The sequence below is a fragment of the Salarias fasciatus genome, chromosome 15 (genome assembly GCF_902148845.1).
Source record: "Salarias fasciatus chromosome 15, fSalaFa1.1, whole genome shotgun sequence".
Taxonomy (NCBI): Eukaryota; Metazoa; Chordata; class Actinopteri; order Blenniiformes; family Blenniidae; genus Salarias; species Salarias fasciatus.
In genome coordinates, this window is record NC_043759.1 from 14,387,954 (window position 1) to 14,411,019 (window position 23,066).

General features: G+C 40.9%; 2 protein-coding genes and 2 non-coding genes across 4 annotated transcripts; all 4 read left to right on the plus strand.

Annotated features, from left to right (window-relative positions):
- The first annotated feature begins 954 nt into the window (after positions 1-954).
- On the plus strand, positions 955-7,380 carry serac1 (serine active site containing 1). Its single transcript, XM_030110779.1, has 17 exons — positions 955-1,034; positions 2,164-2,320; positions 2,432-2,468; positions 2,573-2,715; positions 3,001-3,090; positions 3,613-3,744; positions 3,834-3,955; positions 4,040-4,168; positions 4,342-4,455; positions 4,595-4,757; positions 4,874-5,024; positions 5,139-5,277; positions 5,424-5,524; positions 5,768-5,865; positions 6,097-6,279; positions 6,354-6,497; positions 6,606-7,380. The coding sequence occupies exons 2-17, from the start codon at positions 2,227-2,229 to the stop codon at positions 6,740-6,742; spliced, it is 1,977 nt and encodes a 658-aa protein (XP_029966639.1). The 5' UTR covers positions 955-1,034; positions 2,164-2,226; the 3' UTR covers positions 6,743-7,380.
- A 923-nt stretch (positions 7,381-8,303) lies between these two features.
- Positions 8,304-9,547, plus strand: gtf2h5 (general transcription factor IIH, polypeptide 5). The gene is made up of 3 exons (XM_030110302.1): positions 8,304-8,356; positions 9,030-9,116; positions 9,239-9,547. The coding sequence occupies exons 2-3, from the start codon at positions 9,082-9,084 to the stop codon at positions 9,417-9,419; spliced, it is 216 nt and encodes a 71-aa protein (XP_029966162.1). The 5' UTR covers positions 8,304-8,356; positions 9,030-9,081; the 3' UTR covers positions 9,420-9,547.
- Positions 9,548-15,024: 5,477 nt separating this feature from the next.
- LOC115402543 (U1 spliceosomal RNA) lies at positions 15,025-15,188 on the plus strand. The gene has a single exon (XR_003933139.1). It is a non-coding gene; the product is annotated as a U1 spliceosomal RNA (small nuclear RNA).
- A 1,182-nt stretch (positions 15,189-16,370) lies between these two features.
- On the plus strand, positions 16,371-16,534 carry LOC115402553 (U1 spliceosomal RNA). The gene has a single exon (XR_003933148.1). It is a non-coding gene; the product is annotated as a U1 spliceosomal RNA (small nuclear RNA).
- Positions 16,535-23,066: the final 6,532 nt, after the last annotated feature.

The following is a 23,066-nucleotide window of genomic DNA, read 5'->3' on the forward strand; positions in this document are numbered from 1 at the left end:
TTCGGCCTGGTTCAATATGGCAAATAAAGAGGAATGGACCGTGTTTCACTGCTAAAAGCGCCGTGGCCTGTGTGCTTTTTTGACGCTCAGCTGGAGCGCGGTGTGTAATGTTTGCCGGCCTTCATTGAAGCAATGCGTTAACGTGCCCAGCCCTAAAATAAATAATATATATTTAAAGAAGTAACAAGCTTTTTGGGAAAATGTAAGGAGTAGAAAGTCCCAATATTTAGATTCAAAATGTAGGGAGTAAAAGTAAACAGTTGTCAGAAAAATAAATACTTCTAAAAGTAAAAAGTACCTGAAAATTTTACTTAAGTACAGTAACGAAGTATTTGTACGTCGTTACTTGCCATCACTGGTTAAATTAGAAATCCCCACAGGACAAATGCAACAAGAGTGTTAGTGAGGCACCATGTACCAGAATTTTTTTTAAACATTTACACAGTGTATCCATCCCAACATTTTTTTTTTTTTTTTTTGGGGGGGGGGGGGGATTCAGATCTGGAACTTTGCAATAAGTGCGGCCATCCAGTTCAGTTATTGTTCAACCATAGCCAATTGCCTAAAAAAGTTCTAAAAAAAATTATTAATACAGTCCATTTAGTTGGCGATGTAATTTTTAAAATATCTTACTATTCGCTATCAAACTCAGAAAACACATTTTAAACCATAACTTCGTTCAAATGCTGTAAAGAATAAAGTGACCTCTGAAATTGTTCGAGGATTCATCATCTCTCTCTCTCTCTCTCTCTCTCTCTCTCTCTCTCTAATCATAATGAACATCTTATGGAATACCACAGGGGAAAATAAATAAATCCTATACAAACAATGAAGTCCGAACATTTAAGAGATGTTTTATCTAGTGGAAGGACTTCATAATTGCAAAAGATTGCAACATTTTCCAGGAGTATCTTTGTAGTGTGGTCGCCGTCGATGACGTATTAAATGTGAGACGTGCTTATGTTGTGTTCATGAACACTGGGTCGTGGAGGACGTCACTCTACTTCTTCTTAAACTAGTTTTAAATAAATAAGGTAACTGCTCTGTTGAATAGTAATATGATGTACCAATACCGTATGTAAACATTGTAATTTAGCTGGATTTGTTACCGTCACTAGACGCCGAGTGGTGAGCCGGAAGCTAACTGTTTGTGTAGCTTTGCCCGATGTTTCGGATGAACTGGTTTCCCTGTTAACTGATGACCGACTTCCCAGGCGTCTGTCGCTGCTGCTCATTACAGCAGGTGTTAAAAATTATAAAACAACACTTCGAAACTTTATTGTAAATGTGGTTAAGCGGTGGTCGTGAGGACAGCTACGAATTTCTGTCGTGTTTTTACCATCTGCTGTTACGAGCAAGAGCAACAGACGCTAAAGGAAGTCTGCCACTGTTTAACAGGGAAACCAGTTGATCCGTCACACCGATTCTTTTAGTTAAAGTGTTAACATTTTCCCCCCATCTCTTTGTAAAGCCTGATATCGTTTGACTAATTTGGTGTCAGACAGAGTTTTGGCACAGAGTTGAAATGAATGACAGTGGAGGTGACCGCTACAACGTGTACATTGTAGCTCGGTATGCTAACATTAGCCAAATGACTGCAGAATGAGTTGAACGATCATCATTCTTCAGGCTGCTTCAGTACTTCAAAGTGTTAAAAGTCACATACTTGATCATCTATATTTATATAGTTTTCTGGACACACTTTTTTGAAGTTATTCAGGCCCTACCCTAGTGATGATTTCAACGATCCTAAACGTTGCACAAAAATTGAAGAATTGACCCTCTTCAGGCGTATAATAGTTTCTTTGTCATTCATTTTTTAATTCAATCTGCTAATGTATTTCTTGTATATGTCTTCACTTTTGTTTCAGGTTACCATTTTTAAGAATAAGCCAGTGACAAGATGAATATTAGTGACTTTGTGGTTACTCTGTTGACCTCTTCCAGCAATAAATAAAATTCAACAACAGTGCCTAACATTGTATTATCATAATTAGGCACGTGATCTTAATGTTATGTCATTATTATCCAGGACAAAATAATTGCAATTAGTGATATATTTCATTGCAATGGACGATAGAATCAGATATCATCCCACCTCTCATCATGAGCAAGCGCGTCTTTGTTCACATATCTGACTGTTATATTTCTGATGTGCTACAGGACTGGTTTGCAAACATAACTCTGGTGACTGACTGAATAACTGGGAGGGTAAACGGATGAAGGATGTCTGTTACGGCTCTGCGTCTGATCCAGTGTCGCAGACTGAGCACAGCCGGACAACCTGGTGTGAAGAAGGTGTTTCAGTGGAAAGCTTTAAGTGAGTGAATTGAGCAATATTCTAAACCAATTTACTTAATGTATAGATTTAATGTTTTTTGGCAAGATCTTAAAATGTGAAAGAAAACTTTATTCTCTCTGTGAAATCCAGGGAAAGCTGCTAAGGTGACTGGTGCTCTAATCTTTGGGTACGTCACATGTAAAATTCCATACTAGACTCTGAAAGATTGACTCCTTCTTGTGTGAAGAATACTGACACTGTGCTTTACTTTACCCATGTTTGTTCCTGCAGTGGCTGTGTTTTTATTTCTTATGAGTTGGTGGCTCTGGATAAAGCTGTGACCCTCGACACCAGTGCAGTTCTTCAGGAGAAGTACAAGTCCCAAGTCTACCTGAAGGCCACACCCTCAGATGAAAATGAGAATCTCACTGCAGGTAATGAAAATAATTTACAATGAATTCATTGCCCAAATACAGAACCATTTTGAGATTTTGCAGTCTATAATTTAATGTTCTGTCCTGACAGACTTTTCAGTCTTTTTGAGCATGTCATTTCCATTTCTTCTCATCTTTAACCTTACACTTACCTCCCTAAATCTTCAGTCACCATCAGCTTATTCTGAAAAACTGAACCAGCAGCAAACTCATTAACAGAATCTGTGACCTTGCTTGTAGAAATTTGGTGAGTGTGTTTTCTCAAAGTGTTTTCTATTGTTCCAGGGCTCACACACAAAACAAGGAAAGAACTTCATAAAGCAGCAAGACGGCTTCTGGAAATGTCTTCTAGGCTCTTTCTGCAGTCACTAGATGGTAGGAAACCTTTTGAAGCTACTCTATTGATAATGCCTTGCTTAATATGTATCATCGAGATATCGTTTTTAATAGATTTATCAATACATATGATAAAAAAGTTCTGTCACATGGTATATGTCAATAAAGCTTCTGTTTCAGTCAACATCAGTTCAAATCTTGAAACCACATCAACAACTTTCCTCATGTTGTCTCTGAGTTGAGTGTTATTATCATGTTTTAAATGTTAAATCCAGATTTATTTTAGAGTGACAAATGTCTGGAAGAAACTTTACTGGATTATATTCATGCAAGAATTTTAACACATGACCTCTTACAAATTAAAAGCAGCCAAATTGATGAATCAAGACCTTCAGCCTCAAGGTTTGTCGTCTCTAGCAGCTATAACAACAGGTGGCGTTGTAGATTCTGGTAGTTAGCCAGGTAGATAGATGTAGTCCAGATGAGCCATAACAGTGGTACACATCTTCTGTGAACATTCAGTCACTTAGTTTTATTGTAACATTTGTAATTGTGTTCCAGAACACTTCAGCCATGTGGATGCAGACCCTCATGAGGTGGCGCTGTGGGTCCTGCTCAAGAGGACGCAGTCAGCTAACAAAGCCATCAGATTACAGGCTGTGCAGGAGCTTGCTGACAATCACCACTGGCACGGTAAAGAACTCAGGAAAAAAAACATTTGCCTCATCACATAACACATAAATGGACCGGTAATTAGATCACTAGTATTGTTTTCAATGCAGACTACCAGTATCAGACAGCAGCCCAGGTCATAGACCAGCGGACAGCAGTGGGCCTGGCTCGCACTCCTCAGGTAGACCTGCGCTTCTTCCGTCAGCCACCTGCACTGCCCGAAATGCAAGAGGTACGTATATCTGCCATTAGTCTGAAGGAGATCGGCTAACTGCATCTTCAATGCACTAAGCTAAAATGTGTTTCCCCCTTTCAGGTTTTATCAGCCGAGGATGGACTGAGACAGTTATTGGCGTCCCTGCCTCAGTCTGAGGTGGACAAGTGTGTTCAGTACTTCACGTCTCTGGCCCTCAGAGAGAGCAGCCAGTCCTTGGCAGCGCAAAGGGTGATAATGAAAAACAGTGGCACATATACTAGTTTCCCTCGTAATGCCCATGGCCGAAAGAGACGGCATCATTTCTTTATCTCATATGACTGTAACTGAATAACGTCTTCACAATTCCCGAAATTCAAATGTTTCTGTCTTGTCATTAAAATGTGCTCTGCTCCTTGTTGCAGGGCGGTCTGTGGTGTTTTGGCGGCAATGGGCTGCCCTACGCCCAGAGCCTCACCTCTGTTCCTTCTGAGAAGGTGGAGTCCTTCTGTCTCCAGGCTCTGGTTCAGCACTCCAAGGTAATGAGTGTTGTTTAGTATCCAAACATTGCCTGATTTCTTTCCATAAAAGTGCAGTTGTAGTGATTGTAGCAGTCCATTCTGCAGCACATTTCCTTCCTCTTTTCACTTTACTGAAACAAATGTTTCTTATTCACAGGTACAGAGTCACTGTGACTACATTGTCTCAAATGGAGGTTTACAACTCCTACAGAGAGTTTATCAGCTCCGGAGAGACTCCCCTAAGATTCAGAGAAATATTGTTCGAATTATTGGAAACTTGGCACTAAATGAAGGCGTTCACCAGGCCATAATCCAGTCTGGTGAGTTTATAACCGATCAATGTGAATGCAGAGAGTTTCTGTTATAGCAAGCTGTCCAGAATTTATACTTTGTCAGATTGAAGCAAAACAACAAGTTGTTTTTCCTCCACCTTCAGGCTGGTTGTCTGTCCTGGCTGAAATGATGCAGTCGCCACACGTCATGCAGGCGTCTCATGCTGCCCGAGCGCTGGCCAACCTGGACAGAGAGACCGTGGAGGAGAAATACCAAGACGGCGTTTACATCCTCCACCCACAAACCCGTGGCAAGTAGGAAAACTAATACAACGCCACTGTCGTGTTTTCTTTTAATAACAGACTAGTTCGATGTTCCTGAATAAAAAGCCCAACATATATCTTTGTATCTATGTGTTTAACTTTCAGCCAGCCCATCAAAGCAGATGTGCTTTTCATCCACGGGATTCTGGGAGCAGCTTTTAAGACGTGGAGGCAGAAGGACCCCAGCACTTCAGAAGAAAAGGAGGCGGAAAGCAAAGATGATTACACGGAGTGCTGGCCGAAGGTGACGGATATTCCAGCTTCCTCTTAATCGTGTCGAGTAACACAGTTTACTGTCAGGTGTTTTTCCATTGTCACCTTGTAAGGGAACATTTCACAGACTTGGATTCATTTCTCACTCTTCGTCTGTGTTTTGATATTTACCTACAGTCGTGGCTCGCTGCTGATTGTCCAAATTTGAGAGTGCTGTCAGTGGAGTACGACAGTCATCTCAGCGACTGGATGGCCAAATGTCCGGCCGAGAATCAAAGGTTAAAAAAAAAATCCTTTTTTCCTTATATACTAACTACAAATATCATGGAAAACCTTGCTTTTTTTTATAACCCATTGATAATAGATTGAGTGGATTGATTAATGTGGCTATAGGAGTTTAATACATTTGCAATTTGTTCAGTTTTTATTCTTAAACTCATCCCACAGTACATAATTCCTGAAGACCACATATCAACAGAAGAATGATTTTATTTTATTTATTTATTTTTTTGTCTTCTCAGGAAATCTTTGGCCTACAGAAGTCAAGAGCTGCTGAAGAAACTAAAGCAGGCAGGAGTTGGAGAGAGACCGGTGGTCTGGGTAGCCCACAGTATGGGAGGTATTCCATCCACTGCCTGTCTAGAGACTCGCATCCCTTCAACCGGCAGTTTAGAGAATCACTATCCTGCATTTTTTCAGTGTCTCACTTCTCCAAAAACTCTATCAGCATGTGTCATTGCACTCAGTTGCATCGGGGCAAAGAGACATTAAAGACATGCAGAGTAGTGACCTTGTAGGATCACCTCGCTGAATGTCTGTAGCTACCCCGTTTTCTTTTTTTCTCTCTCAGGTTTGCTTGTGAAGAAAATGCTGCTTGATGCGTCGGGGGACCCGGATATGGATGGGTTACTGAACAACACCAAGGGCATTTTGTTCTACAGCGTTCCCCACCACGGCACCTTCATGGCAGAGTATTCTGTCAATGTCAGATATCTTCTGTTTCCCTCTATAGAAGTCAGAGAACTATGTAAAGGTAAAGGCTCGAGAATATTTGGGCTCCCACGGGAATTCATCACGATTTAATGAGGCAACATCTGTGTGTTTCAGATTCACCAGCTCTGCTCAACCTGAATGAGAGTTTCCTGAACATCGCCAAAGAGAAGGACTTCAAAGTGCTCAGCTTTGCAGAGACACTGCCAACTAACATTGGGCCCATGATCAAGATACTGGTGGTGCCAACACAGTCAGCAAGTAGGTCCCATCAGTAGGAAATAAAACATGCTTTTCTCCAGAGGTGGCACGTAGCTTTATTGTGGTTTCTTTCACACTGGCATTGACCCGCCTCTGGTTTGGTTTCAGATCTTGGCATCGGAGAACTTATTGAGGTGGACGTCGATCACCTCAACATCTGCAAGCCCGAGAGGAAGGATTCCTTTCTGTACAAACGCAGCCTCCAGTTCATCCTGGAAGCACTGCAGAGCTACATCAGCCACTGACTGACAACACACACAACCTACTCTATACTTGAAGTGTGGGAGAGCACTGTCACACGTTCTCAGACCAAAATAAAGTGACTGCCTTCCAGTTTAATTTTAAAACCAGAAATGTGAACACATTGCAATGATATTGGCTTCTTTCTTTTTTTTTTCTTGACGTGATTGTCGAGCATTATTAGGCCAAATAGGTTTTGACATAACTTCTCTTTTTAATGAACATGAGCAATTATATAATATCTACAGGTCACTTCAGATGTAGAAAAGTTACATGAGATTTTATTTTGCTGTAATTTTTCCTGCTTATTATTTGGATACATCACACTTACATTACTTATGTAGCTCCAAATGCACTTATGTTAAATTGCAACTTAGACTTACGCCACTTGTCATCTGCAGTGGCGAAGCTTTTTGTTTTATTTTTGTTTCTATTTTATTTTAGCCACAGTATTACAGTAATGCTTTGTGCCAAAATATATTCCTTCGGAAGCCTTACCTCAGATGGGACTGGAGCAACATAGTAGTTCAGGATGCTATATTTATTTCTACATGACTAATCAAACAGTTGAGTTTTCTATTTTCTTGCAGGCCTCAAATCCCATTAGCAACGTCAAGTGTCGACAATTGAATAAATGTGGGAAAATTAAAGGCTTTGTTTGATTTCTCTTCACACTGCCTTTCTCATATCCTCTTACTCTGCAGACAGATTGTTAGATACACTTGAAAATAGTTTTTTTTTTGTTTTTCACAGAAACATCCTGTTTGATGGTAGTTCATATTTGGAAAGAAATTCTCATTTTGTCACTGGAATTTTGTATACATTTTGAATCAAGGTGAGGAATATAACTTTAGGCACATATTTTATTAAATGCATTCGTCTCCAACTTTGGGGGAAATACTCTGAAATCAGGGTTGACCTTTTATTTCCCAATGCAGCTATTACGTGTAGATCCTCTATAGCTTGGAACAATTTCATAAACAGCAAGAAGTATAATGAAACTGCAAATACTTCAATGAAAAGAAAGCCTCTCAATTTGCAACTCCACAATGTAGTGGTTTATCCCAAATGACATCAGTGGATTTATTGTTGACTAAAGCTTGATCTGCTTTTATTTCACTTTCATGCTGATCTCTGATATCAAGTATTTATTCACTTTTAATATGATCTTCTGATTTAAACCTTTATGTTGCATAGGCAATGCACTGAAAAAATGTTCAGAAAGACCATGAATACAGAAATTGATAACCTTGGTGACCTTTGTAAAGTAAAATCTGCTGCTTTCTTCTGGGCAAAGATACCAGAAGTCTCTTTTGTGATTAGTTTTTCTTGTGGCACATTAGGATCTTCTCTGTTTTCCTTGTTATCTCACACACTGTAGAATTACTTGTGCCCAGGAGGGTACTAATATGTTTTTCATAAGGTGGGGTTACTACACAGTGAATCAATATAAGATGCTATTTGCCTTGGAGAGGCACAAGTATTATATAATAGAGCCTTTTCCAGTTTATAGAATTTGCGCATGCGCGGTATGTGTAAAAGGAAGATTGTCCCTTACCGCACACAGTATGTTTCCCATAATGCAACACATTAGCACAAGAAATAACATCACTTGCCAGGTGGGTAAAATAGCTGTGTAAATACTAGTTTTACATTAAAATGTGTGAATGTTGGCAGTAATGTGACCAACGGGACGCAGGCCGTCGTAAAACAACACAGAGGAAGATGTGCGAATGTTGTTGGCTAGTATTTTAAAATGGCTTTGTAGCCGTGTCTTATCGTTTTCCACGTATTTCTTTCTAATTTTTCTTACTTTCGTGTAACATTAACCTCTCAAAATCTAACTGTAGGTGTTGGAGATACTCCTGCTTTTGTTCCTGTTGTTGCTGCTGCTGTGTAACTGTTCGGTTTGATGATATTATCTTATCAAACATCAATCAGGTTTCCAGGCCTTATCCATAGTTCCGCTCCTACTAAATCCCTCAGATTAGATAGAATTTGAAATAGCTAAATGTCTAGAATGAATTAATTAAAAATAGGTACCCAGAGAAACCCAGCACATACACAGAGAAAACATGTTAACTCCACATTACCACAAAACCGAGGACCTTCCCACTGCTGCAACACAAGAAAAATTATTTGTTTTTAAGAGCCACGTTTGTCATCTCTAACTCTTAAGATTAGCATCCCACGAAAACAAACCATATAATTCAGTGAAAAGCTCCACACAGGGGAAATGAGGTTCTGGATGCCTGACTGTCCTCAGTCGTATTATACGTCTTTGTGTTTCAGCTTTTCAGATCCTGAATTTGCCTCCAGTGTCGATTCTTCTGCAGCTGCCAACATGGTCAATGTACACAAAGGTGTCCTTGTGGAATGGTAATGAATAAAATCACTATCAATGATATTTGCAACACAGCTAGCACTTGAAACTATGTAAACAATATCTTTGGAATAATATGACATATTTGTCTTTTTTTCCCCTTTGTCTTTTGAACCAGTGATCCTGCCATGAAACAGTTCCTCCTTTACTTGGATGAAAAGATGGCCTTGGGAAAGAAGTTCATCCTCAAGGATCTGGATGACACACACGTCTTCATCCTGGCAGAGGTGGTTCAGACGCTCCAAGAGAGAGTTGGAGAATTAATGGACCAGAATTCCTTTCCCATCACCCAGAAATAAGACTCAGTTTGACCCAAAAATTCTTGTCTTTTTGGACACATTTAATTTTTGTTTAATGTTCTAACGGCAAACATAAATGGAGAAATTCATGACTTTTTCCTCCAATAAAGTATTTTGGATTTATTTGATGTCATGATTTTATATCATCTTAGTTTTTTTGTTTATCATTAAAAATGATTAAAAACTGCATTATTAGAGTGAACACAAAGATGTAAAGTTCTGTTAGACTACGCGTAAACAATTGCTGAACTTGCAGTGATAACCATCACCATGGACCTCCAGACGTCTCCAGCAGCCATCCAGTTTCCGGACCGCATCCTTCCTCTCAGTGAACTTGAGCACACAGCGATTCTTGCTGAATTACAACTTTTTCTTGATGTCCCCACACACGACACACCAACAGATGGTTGCTCGACTGGTTTGAGGCTCTGGTTCAGGCTTGCCTGTGCTCAGAATGGATTTTGTGCTTACACCACATTTTTGACAATGTTTTCTCAACATCATTCTGAATGTGTCATTTTAGCCTGCATTTGAAACGTGTGACTTTTTTAATACATTATACTTTAACCTGAATTTGATCACATGATTCATCCACAGCTCACAAAAACCCCAACGCAAACTGCAAAGAGATAACTGAAAACTCAGCAGCGCATTCTTCCTTTGAATCACATGCTGATCCTACAAGTCTGCTTTTAACAAGTCCAGACTCTCCAGCCGTTCTCTCACACAGCACTTGCTGCTCACTGTTGTGTGAGTGACTGTGTCCAAACTCCCCTGATTACAAGATCGCCTCTACCTGTTTATGGTCTGGTCTAATCAGCTACCCTCCGGCTCAGGCGCTTAGTACAGCCACATCAAAATGACATGATTTGATAACAGGGAAAAATAAAAATGGAGAACCTTAGGCTCTGTGCACAACTCAACCACTTCCTGAACTTCAGGAGGCTCTTTGTCTCCTGTTTTTCATGATAGGATGAGCTGATTAATACAGGTGTGTCTGAAGGTGTTACAGAGGTCAGACACACCTGCATTAATCAGCTCGTCCTATCATGAAAGACAGGAAACAAGGAGCTTCCTGAAGTTCAGGAAGTGGTGAAGTTGTGCATAGAGTCCATTATTTTATCAAAGCAGTTTAGTAATGAAGTATATTTGTGAATGAAATGTACATGTCATGCAGATGAAGGTGGCAGATGCTCTCTATGCTCTGCAGTGTGTCTGCAATGTTACGATTTTTTCCAGGTTTGTAGATAACTTAAAAGTTCAAAGCTTGAGATCATCTATATGGTGTGCTGGTCCTATACCAAGTGCAAATGAATTTTTAACTTAATTGCCTCTGGGTAGAACTAAACTGGTGTAGGAGCACTGAAATCTAAACAGTTCTTGCAAAAACATGATTACTTTGTTAAGGTTCGGTTTATGGCATCACAGTTGTTTTCCACTGTTGATTTACACATTAATACGTGACAGTAGAGACTCCATTAGCACTGGATGTTCACTTAGATTTATTCAGATTACCTTATTTGCAGCAATTTATGTACATGTCTACACATTTTAACAGAACACATTATATAATTGACAACAACTGCCATGATTAGTAACAAACATATGTGAGGCAGTGAAGAATCTAAGCTACTATGTGCATATTTAAGTTTTGAGTGTTGATTTTTTTTTTGCATTACTACATCCCAGCCCTGTTATCTAGCAATTTTTGTAAATACACCTGTAAAACTTGTACAGTGTAGCATGTATTTTTTTATATCGCCATCAAGCACCCCCCCCCCCCCCCCCCCCCCCCCCCCCCCCCCCGCATTTTGACATGTGTTGAATAATGAAATGGTGATGATCAGTAATCAATAAAATTTCATCTTGTACTGTTAATGGTTGTTGTTTCTTTGAATGTCTTTTGGAAATCAGAGATCAAGGAGAAGCTTAAAGATGAAAAGCCTCTTTTGATAAAAAGAAAGTCAGCAATTACAAATGTATGTGTTAGAATTCAAAAGTCAATACAACAGATTGTCTTCAAGACACACTAAATAAAGGATAAAGTTAGCAAAATAAAGATGCTGTGTATAGATTAAACATTCCTATCAACAAACCTCATAGCACAATTGTGTTTGTCATAAAAACTACAGGAAACAGTAAAAAAATGGAACACATAAACATCTGAACTTTTAGCTGTTAAAAGTAAGATAAAGCTATGATATTTTGAAAACGAAAGAACAGGAGAAAAAAGGTATGGACAGCATTCACACCTGAAATGGAATTTAATACTGTCATTCGACAGCTTACCGTTAGGTGTCAGCAGCAGACCACCAAACTAACCCATTTAGACACTATCAGAAAACAAAAAAATAATTTAGAAGATGATTAAATCTATTAAATATGATTGATGAACTTAAAAGTTGATAAAAACTACAAGTATTTAATATCAATCGTGAATTTGAAAGCTAAATTACAGCCTAAGCACATTTATTTAAAAAGAAAGAGAGAGAGATTGTGTTTAATTTAAAACATATTTCCATTTGAAAGTGAGGTGAAAAGGTTCGGTGTACTCGATTTGTGATTTCCAAAGAATCAGGTGAAACGGAGAAAAAACTGCAAAACCAGGTCAGACGCGTGATACAAGCCCGCGCTTCCTCATCAGCCAATCAGAGTCGAGCTCAGCCTTCCCACTTGTTGCACACGAGCCTCAGGTGGACGTGTGGTGCAGCGACGCGAACCAGGCGCGTTTCGGATTTTCTTTCGAGATACCGACATTTAAATGGCGAGTTTTATGCTCGTGAACCCCGGAGAACTCAAATGTAATGTTTTCATCCGAAGATATGGGAGGTCGGTTGAAGAAAGTCCCTTTTTTTCCGGCTGTGCGTCGAATGAAGCCGGGCCTTCGCACCGTGACGCTGTGGAAAAAACCCGAAGGCTAACGAAACCGTGAGTGCTAACCTACTTTATGCTTTTCTCTGCTCCATTGTTACCTGCCTGCTTACATTTTTTTTGTAAAAATTAAGTTTTGGGCTGTGCACCGTCATGAAACTGGATTGAAGTAAGCTTTTTTTTCTTGTGAGCGTAAATTATTGGTCGTGTACCGTTTTACTCGCTGCTTGTTTGTTATGAGCTGTATGTGCCATTTTTCGCCGTCATGGCTGCTTTGACCGTCTCCCCCGGGACACATGATGTTATGTCGGGGATGTTGTGAAACTCCCTAAATCATAATAATTGTTGTTGAAATTATTGATAGCGTATTTAGGTTAACTAGTGTCTTAACGACATCTAGAGGTGGTGTGAGGTAAAAGGTCAGCCCCCGGAATCAGCTAGTCCGGATATGGGCATTCTGAGCATGTTACCCAGGGGCCTTCAGGCTTAGAGGGGCCCTCTGCTGGCATTTTTTTTTCTCCAAAAACAATATAGGCATTTGAAAAATAAACTGTTTTGTACCTAGTCATTGTACGAAAGTGAAATGACACCACAGTTGGTGCTGTGTTGGCAGTTTGGCTTCTTTTGAGCACGTCGGGTGGGTTGATGAAATGGTTTTGTGACATGTTTTTTTTTTATTTTTATTTTTTTATAACAAGCATTTTCTACAGCAGGGGTCGGCAACTGGCGGCCCGCGGGCCAAATTCGGCCCGCCGAACCGTCCAATCCGGCCCGCGACTGGGTGTATGCCTCCGTAGCTCCCGTGGTAAGTATTTTGGGTATCATGGTGGATGTTAGTGGAACTTGAACTGTAAATTATTCAAACTCCACAAAATTGAAAATACTAGAAACAATAGCTATATTATAGAAGGTAAAGGGCTTGTTAGATGACAAAAAAACTACATGATAGATAACTGTTCCATACCTGACCTACTGTATTGAAGTTTAGGGAAATGCTACTAAGACAAACATCCAATCAGTGTTCTTGTCAAAAAAAGATCGATTAGAAGTAGTAGCAAAGACAAGGAAAAAAAGAAACCCAGACACCCAACAAAAAAATTAAATTTGTTTTCATGACACAGTAGATTATAGTATGCTCCAAATTATATAACTCAGGAGAAAAAAACCCTCTACCCACCAATATTCAGAGCAGATTTGCTAAAAGAGAAAGTAACTACAACTAGAACCGAAGTGACAGAACGTGTCATTTCAGTTAAAGGGATCACGTTGTGAACCAGTCTGATAATGAATCAAAAGCATCTAACTCACTTGCCAGACTGAAAAAATGAATAAAATCCAGATTACCAAAATATAAAGAATCATGAAGATGAAACAAACCATTAAGAGTGAGAGTGGCTGCGTAGGCCGCTCACTTTTGACTCTATGAGAAAGGGACAGAGAAGATGAATTTCATCTTTCTTCTGCCTCCTTTCATTCAAGCAATTTCAATTTTTGTTCTGTATTGTTAGGATTGCTGATTTTTTTTTTCCTGTTTTTGTTTTGTTTTTTACTGATTTTTATTTTTATCAAGAATGTAATAAACTCCTATAAATATAGAATATCAATTTACCTCCTAAAGTATTTTTGTGACTAAAGATGATTTCATTCCTTCAATCTGTTTAAAGGTATAATGGACGATTTTCTTAAAAGTCGACGCCAAACGTCTGTTACTCGCTTTTTGAAAATGATGAGACCATCCTACCTGCTCTGCTGCTCCTACGAACGCGCTTGACGGCGTGACGCAAGCATTTCTTCAGCGTGATTGACATGTCGGAGGACCAATAGTTGACACGCATCACGCCATTCATTGGCTAAAACATCGTCCATTATACTTTGAAGGAGTCAAACAGAGTCTCATTTGAATCTGAGATGGTCCCTGTTATACCTATATAATGGCTTCTGATTTACTCTGATAGCTCCTCAAGCTGTGCGTTGTGGAAGTTTGAGCTCTTTCTTTAAGTTTACTTTAGGTTTCTCAGTTTTTTAAAGGTAGAATGGAAGGCAGAACTTAGAGCTATCAGGCTCCTCATGTGGAACCAGTCGCTAGTTTTAAGTTAAGAAGGCTTGGACTGTTTCTACTGTTAATGTTTTAAGGAGCGATGCCCTGATGAAGCTTCCTGAAGGCCTGCAGCGAAATGTTTGCCAAAAAGACTGATTTCTCAAGGCTTCATGTGCACAGTTGTCCTACAGATTGTGTTAGGAGAGCAACGTGCACGCCTGTTTCTGGATATAGTGCCACAGAGTGCAGTTCACACACATGACCAGCAGGGAGCAGCAGCAGGACATTCCAGGACAAAGAAACAGGAAGTGTATGTGTGAGATTTTTACATTTCTGTAAAATATAAGATGTGGATCAAAATGGCTTTCCTACCACTGTTTTCGTTTTTGTCCACATGAACCTTGTGTTTGACAGCCAGTCGTTTTTGTGGAACTGAAAGAATGAAAACAAAGTCTTTTGAAAGTAGTCATGACATGCTCACCCTGCAATGCATGATGGGAAAAATGAGCATGGTGGTCTGACTAAAACGTTAATGTGTTTCTAAGGTTCTCTGGGCAGCATGTTGTGGCTGTGAAGCATTTGATAGAAAGCAGCCTGATGCAGTTGGTGTGTTTTTGGATTTGTTGTGAGTGATTAAACTGTGAATGAGGTGTATGTGTGCGTGGAAGGGATGTGTGAGCGGAGCGTGTACAATTCATACTTACCTGGCAGGGGAGATACCATGATCAAGAAGGTGGTTCACCCAGGGCGAGGCTCAGCCATTGCACTCCGGTTGTGCTGACCCCTGCGAATTCCCCAAATGTGGGAATCTCGACTGCATAATTTCTGGTAGTGGGGGACTGCGTTCGCGCTCTCCCCTGATCACTTGTTCAAAGAAAAATATCAATGTCTTAAAGATGGAAATGTTCATCAGCCAAGGAGATGATCTATGCCACTTGCAAAGAGTTTTTGTTTGTGTAGTTCATTTACCATCAACTATAGAAGTGGAAAAACAACCGGCTGTCAACCAGGTTATACAAAATGGAAAAAAATGTAGGCAGAGTTTGGAAAAACAAATACACCACATTTGTAAAGCAAGTATATAGAGTTGGAGCCTTTGATTTGATATTGAGTATTTTACCAGATATTTCAGCATTTAATAGTGAATCAGACATATTTGCTTATGTGAGTAGCCCTACTATTGTGTATGTGACAGTAGATGGGCCAGTTCAAAACCAATTAATTTGCTTTTATCTCTAAATATGGAGTTACTCTTTTGAGCAAAGGCTAAAATATTGCAATTTATTCATGGTTGGGCTTTACCCCATCTCTTTCAGTGATAATACATGAACATTTAAATGAAGCATCAAAATACAACAAGCTGCACGTGAAGCTCATTTGCTCTTAATGGTGCCCCTTCCTTTTCAGGAACAATTATTTCAAACGAAGAGAAGAATAAGTAAGACATTTTTGAACAAAAAGCAATAATTCCTAAAAAATAAATAAATAAATAAAAAAATCCCATGGCCTGCATAAGACAACTAAGGAACACAAATTTGTGTGTTTGAGAGAGAGAGAAAGCATTTGACCCAGCATGTTAATGTGCCACAGTGCAGTTCACACACATGAGCAGCAGGTGGCAGCAGCAGGACGTTCCAGAACAAAGAAACAGGAAGTGTGCGTGTGAGCTTTTATACATTTTCTTAAAATGTAAGCTGTGGAGCAAAACGGTTTTCCTGTCGGTGCTTTTATTTTTCACAGGAGCCTTCTGTTTGACTGCCAGTCATTTTTATGGAACTGAAAGAATGAAAACAGTCTTTTTGAAAGCAGTCATGACATGCTCACCCTGCAATGCATGATGGGAAAAATGAGCACGGTGGTCTGACTAAAACGTTAATAATGTGTTTCTAAGGTTCTCTGAGCAGCATGTTGTGGCTGTGAAGCATTTGATAGAAAGCAGCCTGATGTAGGTGGTGTGTTTTTGGATTTGTTGTGAGTGATTAAACTGTGACTGAGGTGTATGTGTGCGTGGAAGGGGTGTGTGAGCGGAGCGTGTACAATTCATACTTACCTGGCAGGGGAGACACCATGATCAAGAAGGTGGTTCACCCAGGGCGAGGCTCAGCCATTGCACTCCGGTTGTGCTGACCCCTGCGAATTCCCCAAATGTGGGAATCTCGACTGCATAATTTCTGGTAGTGGGGGACTGCGTTCGCGCTCTCCCCTGATCACTTGTTCAAAGAAAAATATCAATGTCTTAAAGATGGAAATGAGCATGAGCCAATGAGATAGTCTATACCACTTGTAAATGTGGATCTGGCTGAATCTAGCTGTGAAGTAATTTTGACTTATAAAGTGTGTTCAGATTTGTTGTCTTTGACTGTATTCTTTTCTTTTCTTTTTTTTCATTTTGGGCAGGGCTCCTCAGCTCCAGGCCCTGTGAGCTGCAGACCTGTGTGTTTTTACGTCTGTCCCAGTTGAAGCAAACCTTATTGTTGTAAGGCTCTTGTTGCTGAGCTTTGTTTTTTAAGCCTGGTATTGATGTCAACATTAGTTTGAGGGGAGCTGAAGCAGGAAGAGACCTAAAACATGCAGGACCTCGGCCTGGAGTTGAATAGCCTCGCTTTAGAGAGTCGGTACAGTCTGAAAGGATTTGGAGGTTGCTTGGATTTAAGCATGGGTGCTGTTCGCATTTGAACTGATATGGTACCAATTCCTGGTACCTGGGAATCGTTACCGGTACTCAATGCTAACAGTTTTTTGTACTTCTGTTTGTGTTTCTGTGATAATGTGGTAATAAAAGATTTTGCTGGCAGCAGACCCCTCGCTAATGGTGCTGAACGCAGGAGTTGTAGCTGTAGATCTGAAGCTGTTAAAAATTCTGAATTCCTCATTCTTGACTAGAATTTTGTTCTTAAAGGATAAGTTTGGTTTAAACAGTTTTCACATTGTTTATAGAATGAAGTAGGACAATATACTCACCCAGAAGGCTTTTCTGATCCGATAAGTGTTTCGGGAGAAAAGTAGATCCAAAGTCGAGCTGCAGACATCTGTAAACTGTTAACCAATGGGGCATGTGTGGCGCCGGCTCCCAAAATGGCTTTAATCGTCCAAAAACTCATTAGTTTCACCAATATTTCCTCATGGTCCGCTCACGCCACTCCTCCACGACAGCCTGGTGTCGCAAAATACATGCTGTTGTGGTTTTACAGATCTCTGAAGTGAATACAGTGATTAGGATGTAAACTGAAGTACTGAACTGAAGTAATATGTGAATCGATAATTGGTAGTACCGACAGAGTTCAGTTAGTACCTATAAACATACAGAGTTCAATACCCATCCCTACTCAGAATTCAGCAGTTGTGTCACAGGTGAAGATTGAAATATTTCACCTGTCTTAAAGGGGACATATTATGCTATTTTTCAGTAACGTCATGTAGGTCTCAGAAGCCCAAAAACATAGTACTTAAGTTTGTTCGCCCCAAATTCATCCTTTGTTCGGAGTTTCAGTGGTCTAAAAAGTCGCTCTGACGAGCCCTCCTCAGAACAGGCTGTTTCTGAGCCTGCTTACCGGTATGCACATGAACGCGTCGGTCCATGCCCACTCTCTCTCTCTCACTCTCTCTCTCTCACACACACACACACACACACACACACACGGTGGGGGCACAGTCAGGGGGAGGAGTTAAAGCCACTTATTTCAGGATAAGCAGACCCAACTCAAACTCGATTGTTTCAGCTTCAGTTTCATTTTCACAAAATGTGGTGTAGCAAGACAGGGAGGAAGCAGTTTTCAAATTTGAACGTCATAATGAGGCTACGGCTAACACATACTGCTATAACAAACTCTTCACAAAGTGGAAAAAAGCCTAATATGTCCCCTTCAATAATTATCGCCTTCTCTGTTCTTCATGCTGTTTTTGGAAAAGTGTTTGTGTGTGTGTAACTGTCATAAAGGTCAGTGGGACCCTAAAACTTGAAGCATTACAAAGCAACATTGCAAACCATTATGTTGTCAGGAAGAAAAAAAAAAAGATCAGAACTATCTCAATGTGAAACACAATCTTCAAATTGCCAGAGACTTCCATTTTGGCTCAAGGAGAAATGTGTGTCGCAGTGCAGTTTTCCATTTACTGTGGTGCATTTCAAAAATAGATAAAATGTTAAGTAATACACTACAAGAATCATGCCCTAAAATTTCCTGATTCTTGCTCCTGAAGCTCCTCTTGATAAAACCACACTCATCAGATCCTGGATGCACTGGCCATAAAAGTCACTTCCAGGTTTACAGTTGTTCTTTTGAAGTCATTTGTCTGTAGCGAATAATATGAAGCACATAATTAGCTTCAGTATATGCTATTGTTTAAGCAACCCAGTTTGCACTCACAACCCATCTTTTAAAACAATGACAAATTTAAGAAAATGCACTTCTGACTAGATTGTCCACTGTCAACGATTACGTCATTGCAATTATATGACAAGTCTCTTTCTGCAGATTTTACGCAGGCAGACAAAATGAAAGAAATGGTTTGTGCCTACCTTTTTAATTCCTCTCTCGTAAATGTCAAACCACAGTTTCCCCTCAGTGGGCCTACACAGCTATGCATGTGAATGAACAATACTTTTTTTTTCCAAAATTGTAGGTTTGACAGTGGACAGTATGTTGCTGGTGGTCACATGATCCAATGAGTAAAAATTTGAATAATCCTTTTCCCAAATGCTCTGTTCTTGAGCACGTATCGCCACAATGAAAGTAACAAACGTGTAAATGCCTTACTCGTAGACCTACTAGAAATCAATTTTACTCACCATGAAGTGTTGCTTGTATCAAGGTTTTCCATCCTGTTAACACACCTTGTTACTCAGAACTTGTCCGGGCATGTTGTGTGGCATAGAAGAGGAAAGTTAAAATTGTGAAGTCAATATTGACAAAAATTCACTTATCAAGCCAAGTTTGTTGCTATTACAACTAAAATTTAGTTTCAAACCCCTCAACAATGAACTTTGAGTTTAAACTGCAAACCAATTTGAATTAATGTAATTAACATTATTTGAACACATCTCATAAAAATTAAGTGTGGAACTTATAAAGTTTATCAAAATCAAGCAATTCATTTTTAACTTGGATCCATGTATTACATCAACTGATGTTAACAGATCCTCTGTGTTACTTTTTAGTGTCCAGCGCTATGTTGCTGAAGTGCTTCAGGATGTACTCTGGACAGAGAGCCTTCCTCATCTGAGGCAGACAACACCGAGCACTACAGAACCCAGATCGTGCCTTCGGGATCCACCAGGGAGGAATATGGCCGACATTGGCAGATAAGTCATGTGCAATGGTGTGCGCCTACCCTACGGCAACGCGGTGAGACAGCCAACGGCCTGAAGCACTCCTTTCTCCCAAGCATGATTCCTTGGCCTCACTGTGCTGCTGTCCCCTTCCAGGCGTGACTACTCAGTGGCATCGCCCACTGGGACTCCGACAGGGTCAAGGGCCGCACTCGAACCTGTTTAGTCAGGTGGAAGAGGTGAATTACAGACCTCCCATTCAGTGACTTGGGAAACAGGTGCTCCAGACGAATTTTGTCATCTCTGTTATGGACAACTTAAGTGCTCCTGACCGTTATGCTCTGATCTGAACGATATATGAAGCAGCGCCTGCTGCGTAGGAAACCCCAGAGGATGACACAAGCTATATCTTTGACAGCCAGAAGGATGAGCTGGCTCCACACAGAAAGAAATCTCTCTAAGAATCCAAGCTGGACCTCTGTGTTGAAAACACACGTGATCCGGATCTTGATCCCTGGCAGCGGCAGTAGAAGAACTGAGTAAGGTCCCCGTCAGTGTTTCTGTGGAAGATGGAAAGCTTGCTCTGTCTCTACGAGACAAAGTGCTCTCAGTGCCTGGAACAAGCTTGACTTCCACGATCGCAACATCCAGCAGTACAACAGTCTTTACAGTGGCACATAGTAAAGGGGTTACAGTGGGGTAACGCTCTGTTCGGCCAAACCAAAGGTGATCCTACCCGTTCATCATAGGAGCAAAAGCTGAAGTTCAGCAAACGCTACTCTGTTGCCCTTCTGCTGGACTGAAGGAAGAACCGCCTCATGTCCTGTTACCAACAGCTGTGGCTTCATCCTGACTGTGTGGGAAAGGCAGGAAGTTCAACACTTGAAGTGAGATCTCTAACCCCACCAGCATGTGCAGCAGAGAGTGACGGTAGATGACCACAAATTTGGTTAAAGTGGACATTCACATCCTTAAAATGAACTCAGTGTGTTGCTGAGTTCGCCATTAGACAGGAGGCCCAGTTAACAACAAATGTGAATGAGCAAGTCTTGCGTGTTCTCTGCCGTTAAAGTCTGTCCAGCATCACACAGCTCCCAGCAGCAGAGCTACCGGACTGCAGGCCACGCACCAATCAACCTCAAGTGCGGTATGAGGTTGTTTATCGTTGTGTGGACTAGGAATGTCAAGCCGAAGCTCGACCTTTCCTCTGCTGTGCCTCTGTCATCTCTGAGCCTCATCAGCACCACCACTACTGCAACGTCAGGACCCCAGCCCACCTGCATGCTCAGTCAGCCCATCTGGGCACAAGCAGGATTGCCTCAGACTGGTTTCCAGTACGGCTGGTCCCGAATATCCGAATATTCGGTCGCTATGATGACATTCGGCAAATAATTTCGCAATCCGAATATTCGCAAATGATGTCTTACCATGCCAGAGGTACAAGTTGGAAGTGACGATGAGCAGAAGATAGCCCAAGAGGCTTTATGTTCTGTGAGACGGTGACGCATCATGGAAGACGACATCAACTCCACGTTACTGAAGTGCTTCAGGCGGTGGATTCTGTACACACAGTAGGTAGGTTATGTTGTCTTCAGTAAATGCAGACTGTAGATCGTAAGACAAACCTCCAGTCTCTCCCTGTGTCTATCAGAAATCTCAAAGTGGACCCCTCCTCAGGGTCTAAAGGCAGATGGATGATGCACTGCCTGCTGAAGTGCTCGACACTTTTGACGGACAAGGTGAAAATCTGATCTGTGATGTGATTTTGATCACATTAAAGCACGAATTTCTGAAATGTAGACTCCGTTATAAATAAAACTTGCTGAAGAGCAACCTGGCATGTTGAATTTCAGACAATCAGTTTTGACATACATGTTTATCCTCACTTCTTTTTAGGGGCCACTGAACTGACTTCTCTGGAAACAACGGCTCAGTCAGAACCTTCATCACCTGTAAGGCTGCAAATCCAGACCTCCGTCACCCCATTAACGTGTCATTGAACACTAACGCACAAATCTTTTCAAGGCTCCTTCATCAGCTCCTGGTGCTCTATGTGGGGTGATATCTGATGTGCCCGGTGCACAGATAACACCAGTTTCGTCGTTGTCTGTAAGGCCATAAATTCGAAGTTCAGTGAAAAGCCATTAACATATAATTATACACTAATAACATACTAATCATTTTACGGCTTCCTCATCAGCTTCTGGCACTTTGAGGACAACTTTGAACATGACTGAAGTGCAGCCACCGGCGAGGCCTCAGCAGCAGCTGGTCAACTTGAGGTAATGCACACAGCTTAATGCCAGAACAACTTGTCAGGGCACTCAGTGAATGGTGGATAAAGGTTCTGTGTGTCATTTGAAGGCTGACGGAAAGTATGGGAGTTTGGTCCAAACGGGCTCCCTTGTGTGGAAGTGGCTGAAAGAGGATGGTATAAAAGGGCTCTTCCAGAGACGGATGTGGACAAGTATGGCAAGATGAAGAAGAGGGAAGTCTTCAATGACAACAGGATGTAATTTCATCCATGTGAGAGCCCTGACGCCTCGTATGAAAGACTTGAGTGCATTTGGATTATTTGGCAACATGGATTATGCTCAAAAATACGTATATGACTCTCGGCATACAAATTAATCCAACCACATTTCTCTTGTACGTTCCAGTCAACAGGGAAATGAGCGCACATGTTGGGGTTAAATGCATTAAGTGACGAAGAACCCACCTGCCATGCAGTGCCAGCTTGTCTGTTCCCAACTATGCTGTTACTCAGAATTTATGAATCGTGTATGGAACCATGCCACCTCCCCTCAGTAATAGTTAATTGCATTTGTGCATCACATTTGATAAATACATTAATCAAATGAAAAGGTTTCTTCTTGATGTGAGCATGCTTTTGTAGGAATGTGTGCAGTTGATTACTCTGGTTACATTTCCAAACCACTTAATGTCACATTTTCATGGTCATTTCGGTCTTGATATATCAGAACTTTGCAGTGGGGGGTGAAAAAACATACTCCACTTTGTTGTTCATTCGCACCCTGTGTACATGTGGCTCCTGGAGTGTTGGCAGGAGCAGTGATTTCAGCAAACTCATCTTTATCGCTGTAATTTATGGTATGGACAAGCAAATAATCCATCTGACCGATCGCATGGCAGGAAATACAGTGGCCAACGTGTGGAGGCAGGTCCTGGAGAACCACTGAGGAGTACCTGCAAAGATCTCTACACCACCCTCCTCAGCCAGCTCTGTAAACCTGATGGGATCATAAGTAAGTCAGATCTATGATTTCATACTTTCTGATGTAAGTCCAAGACTGTTCAGTGATATAATTATTATGTCTGGTGTTACAAACGGATCATTTCATTCTGCCAGCATTCATCAGGTAAGCTACCTGTCCCATCTTTATCCTCTCTACATCGTGCATTCATGGCGAACATAAACAGGCTTCTTGAGCTCACCATGATCTTTGTT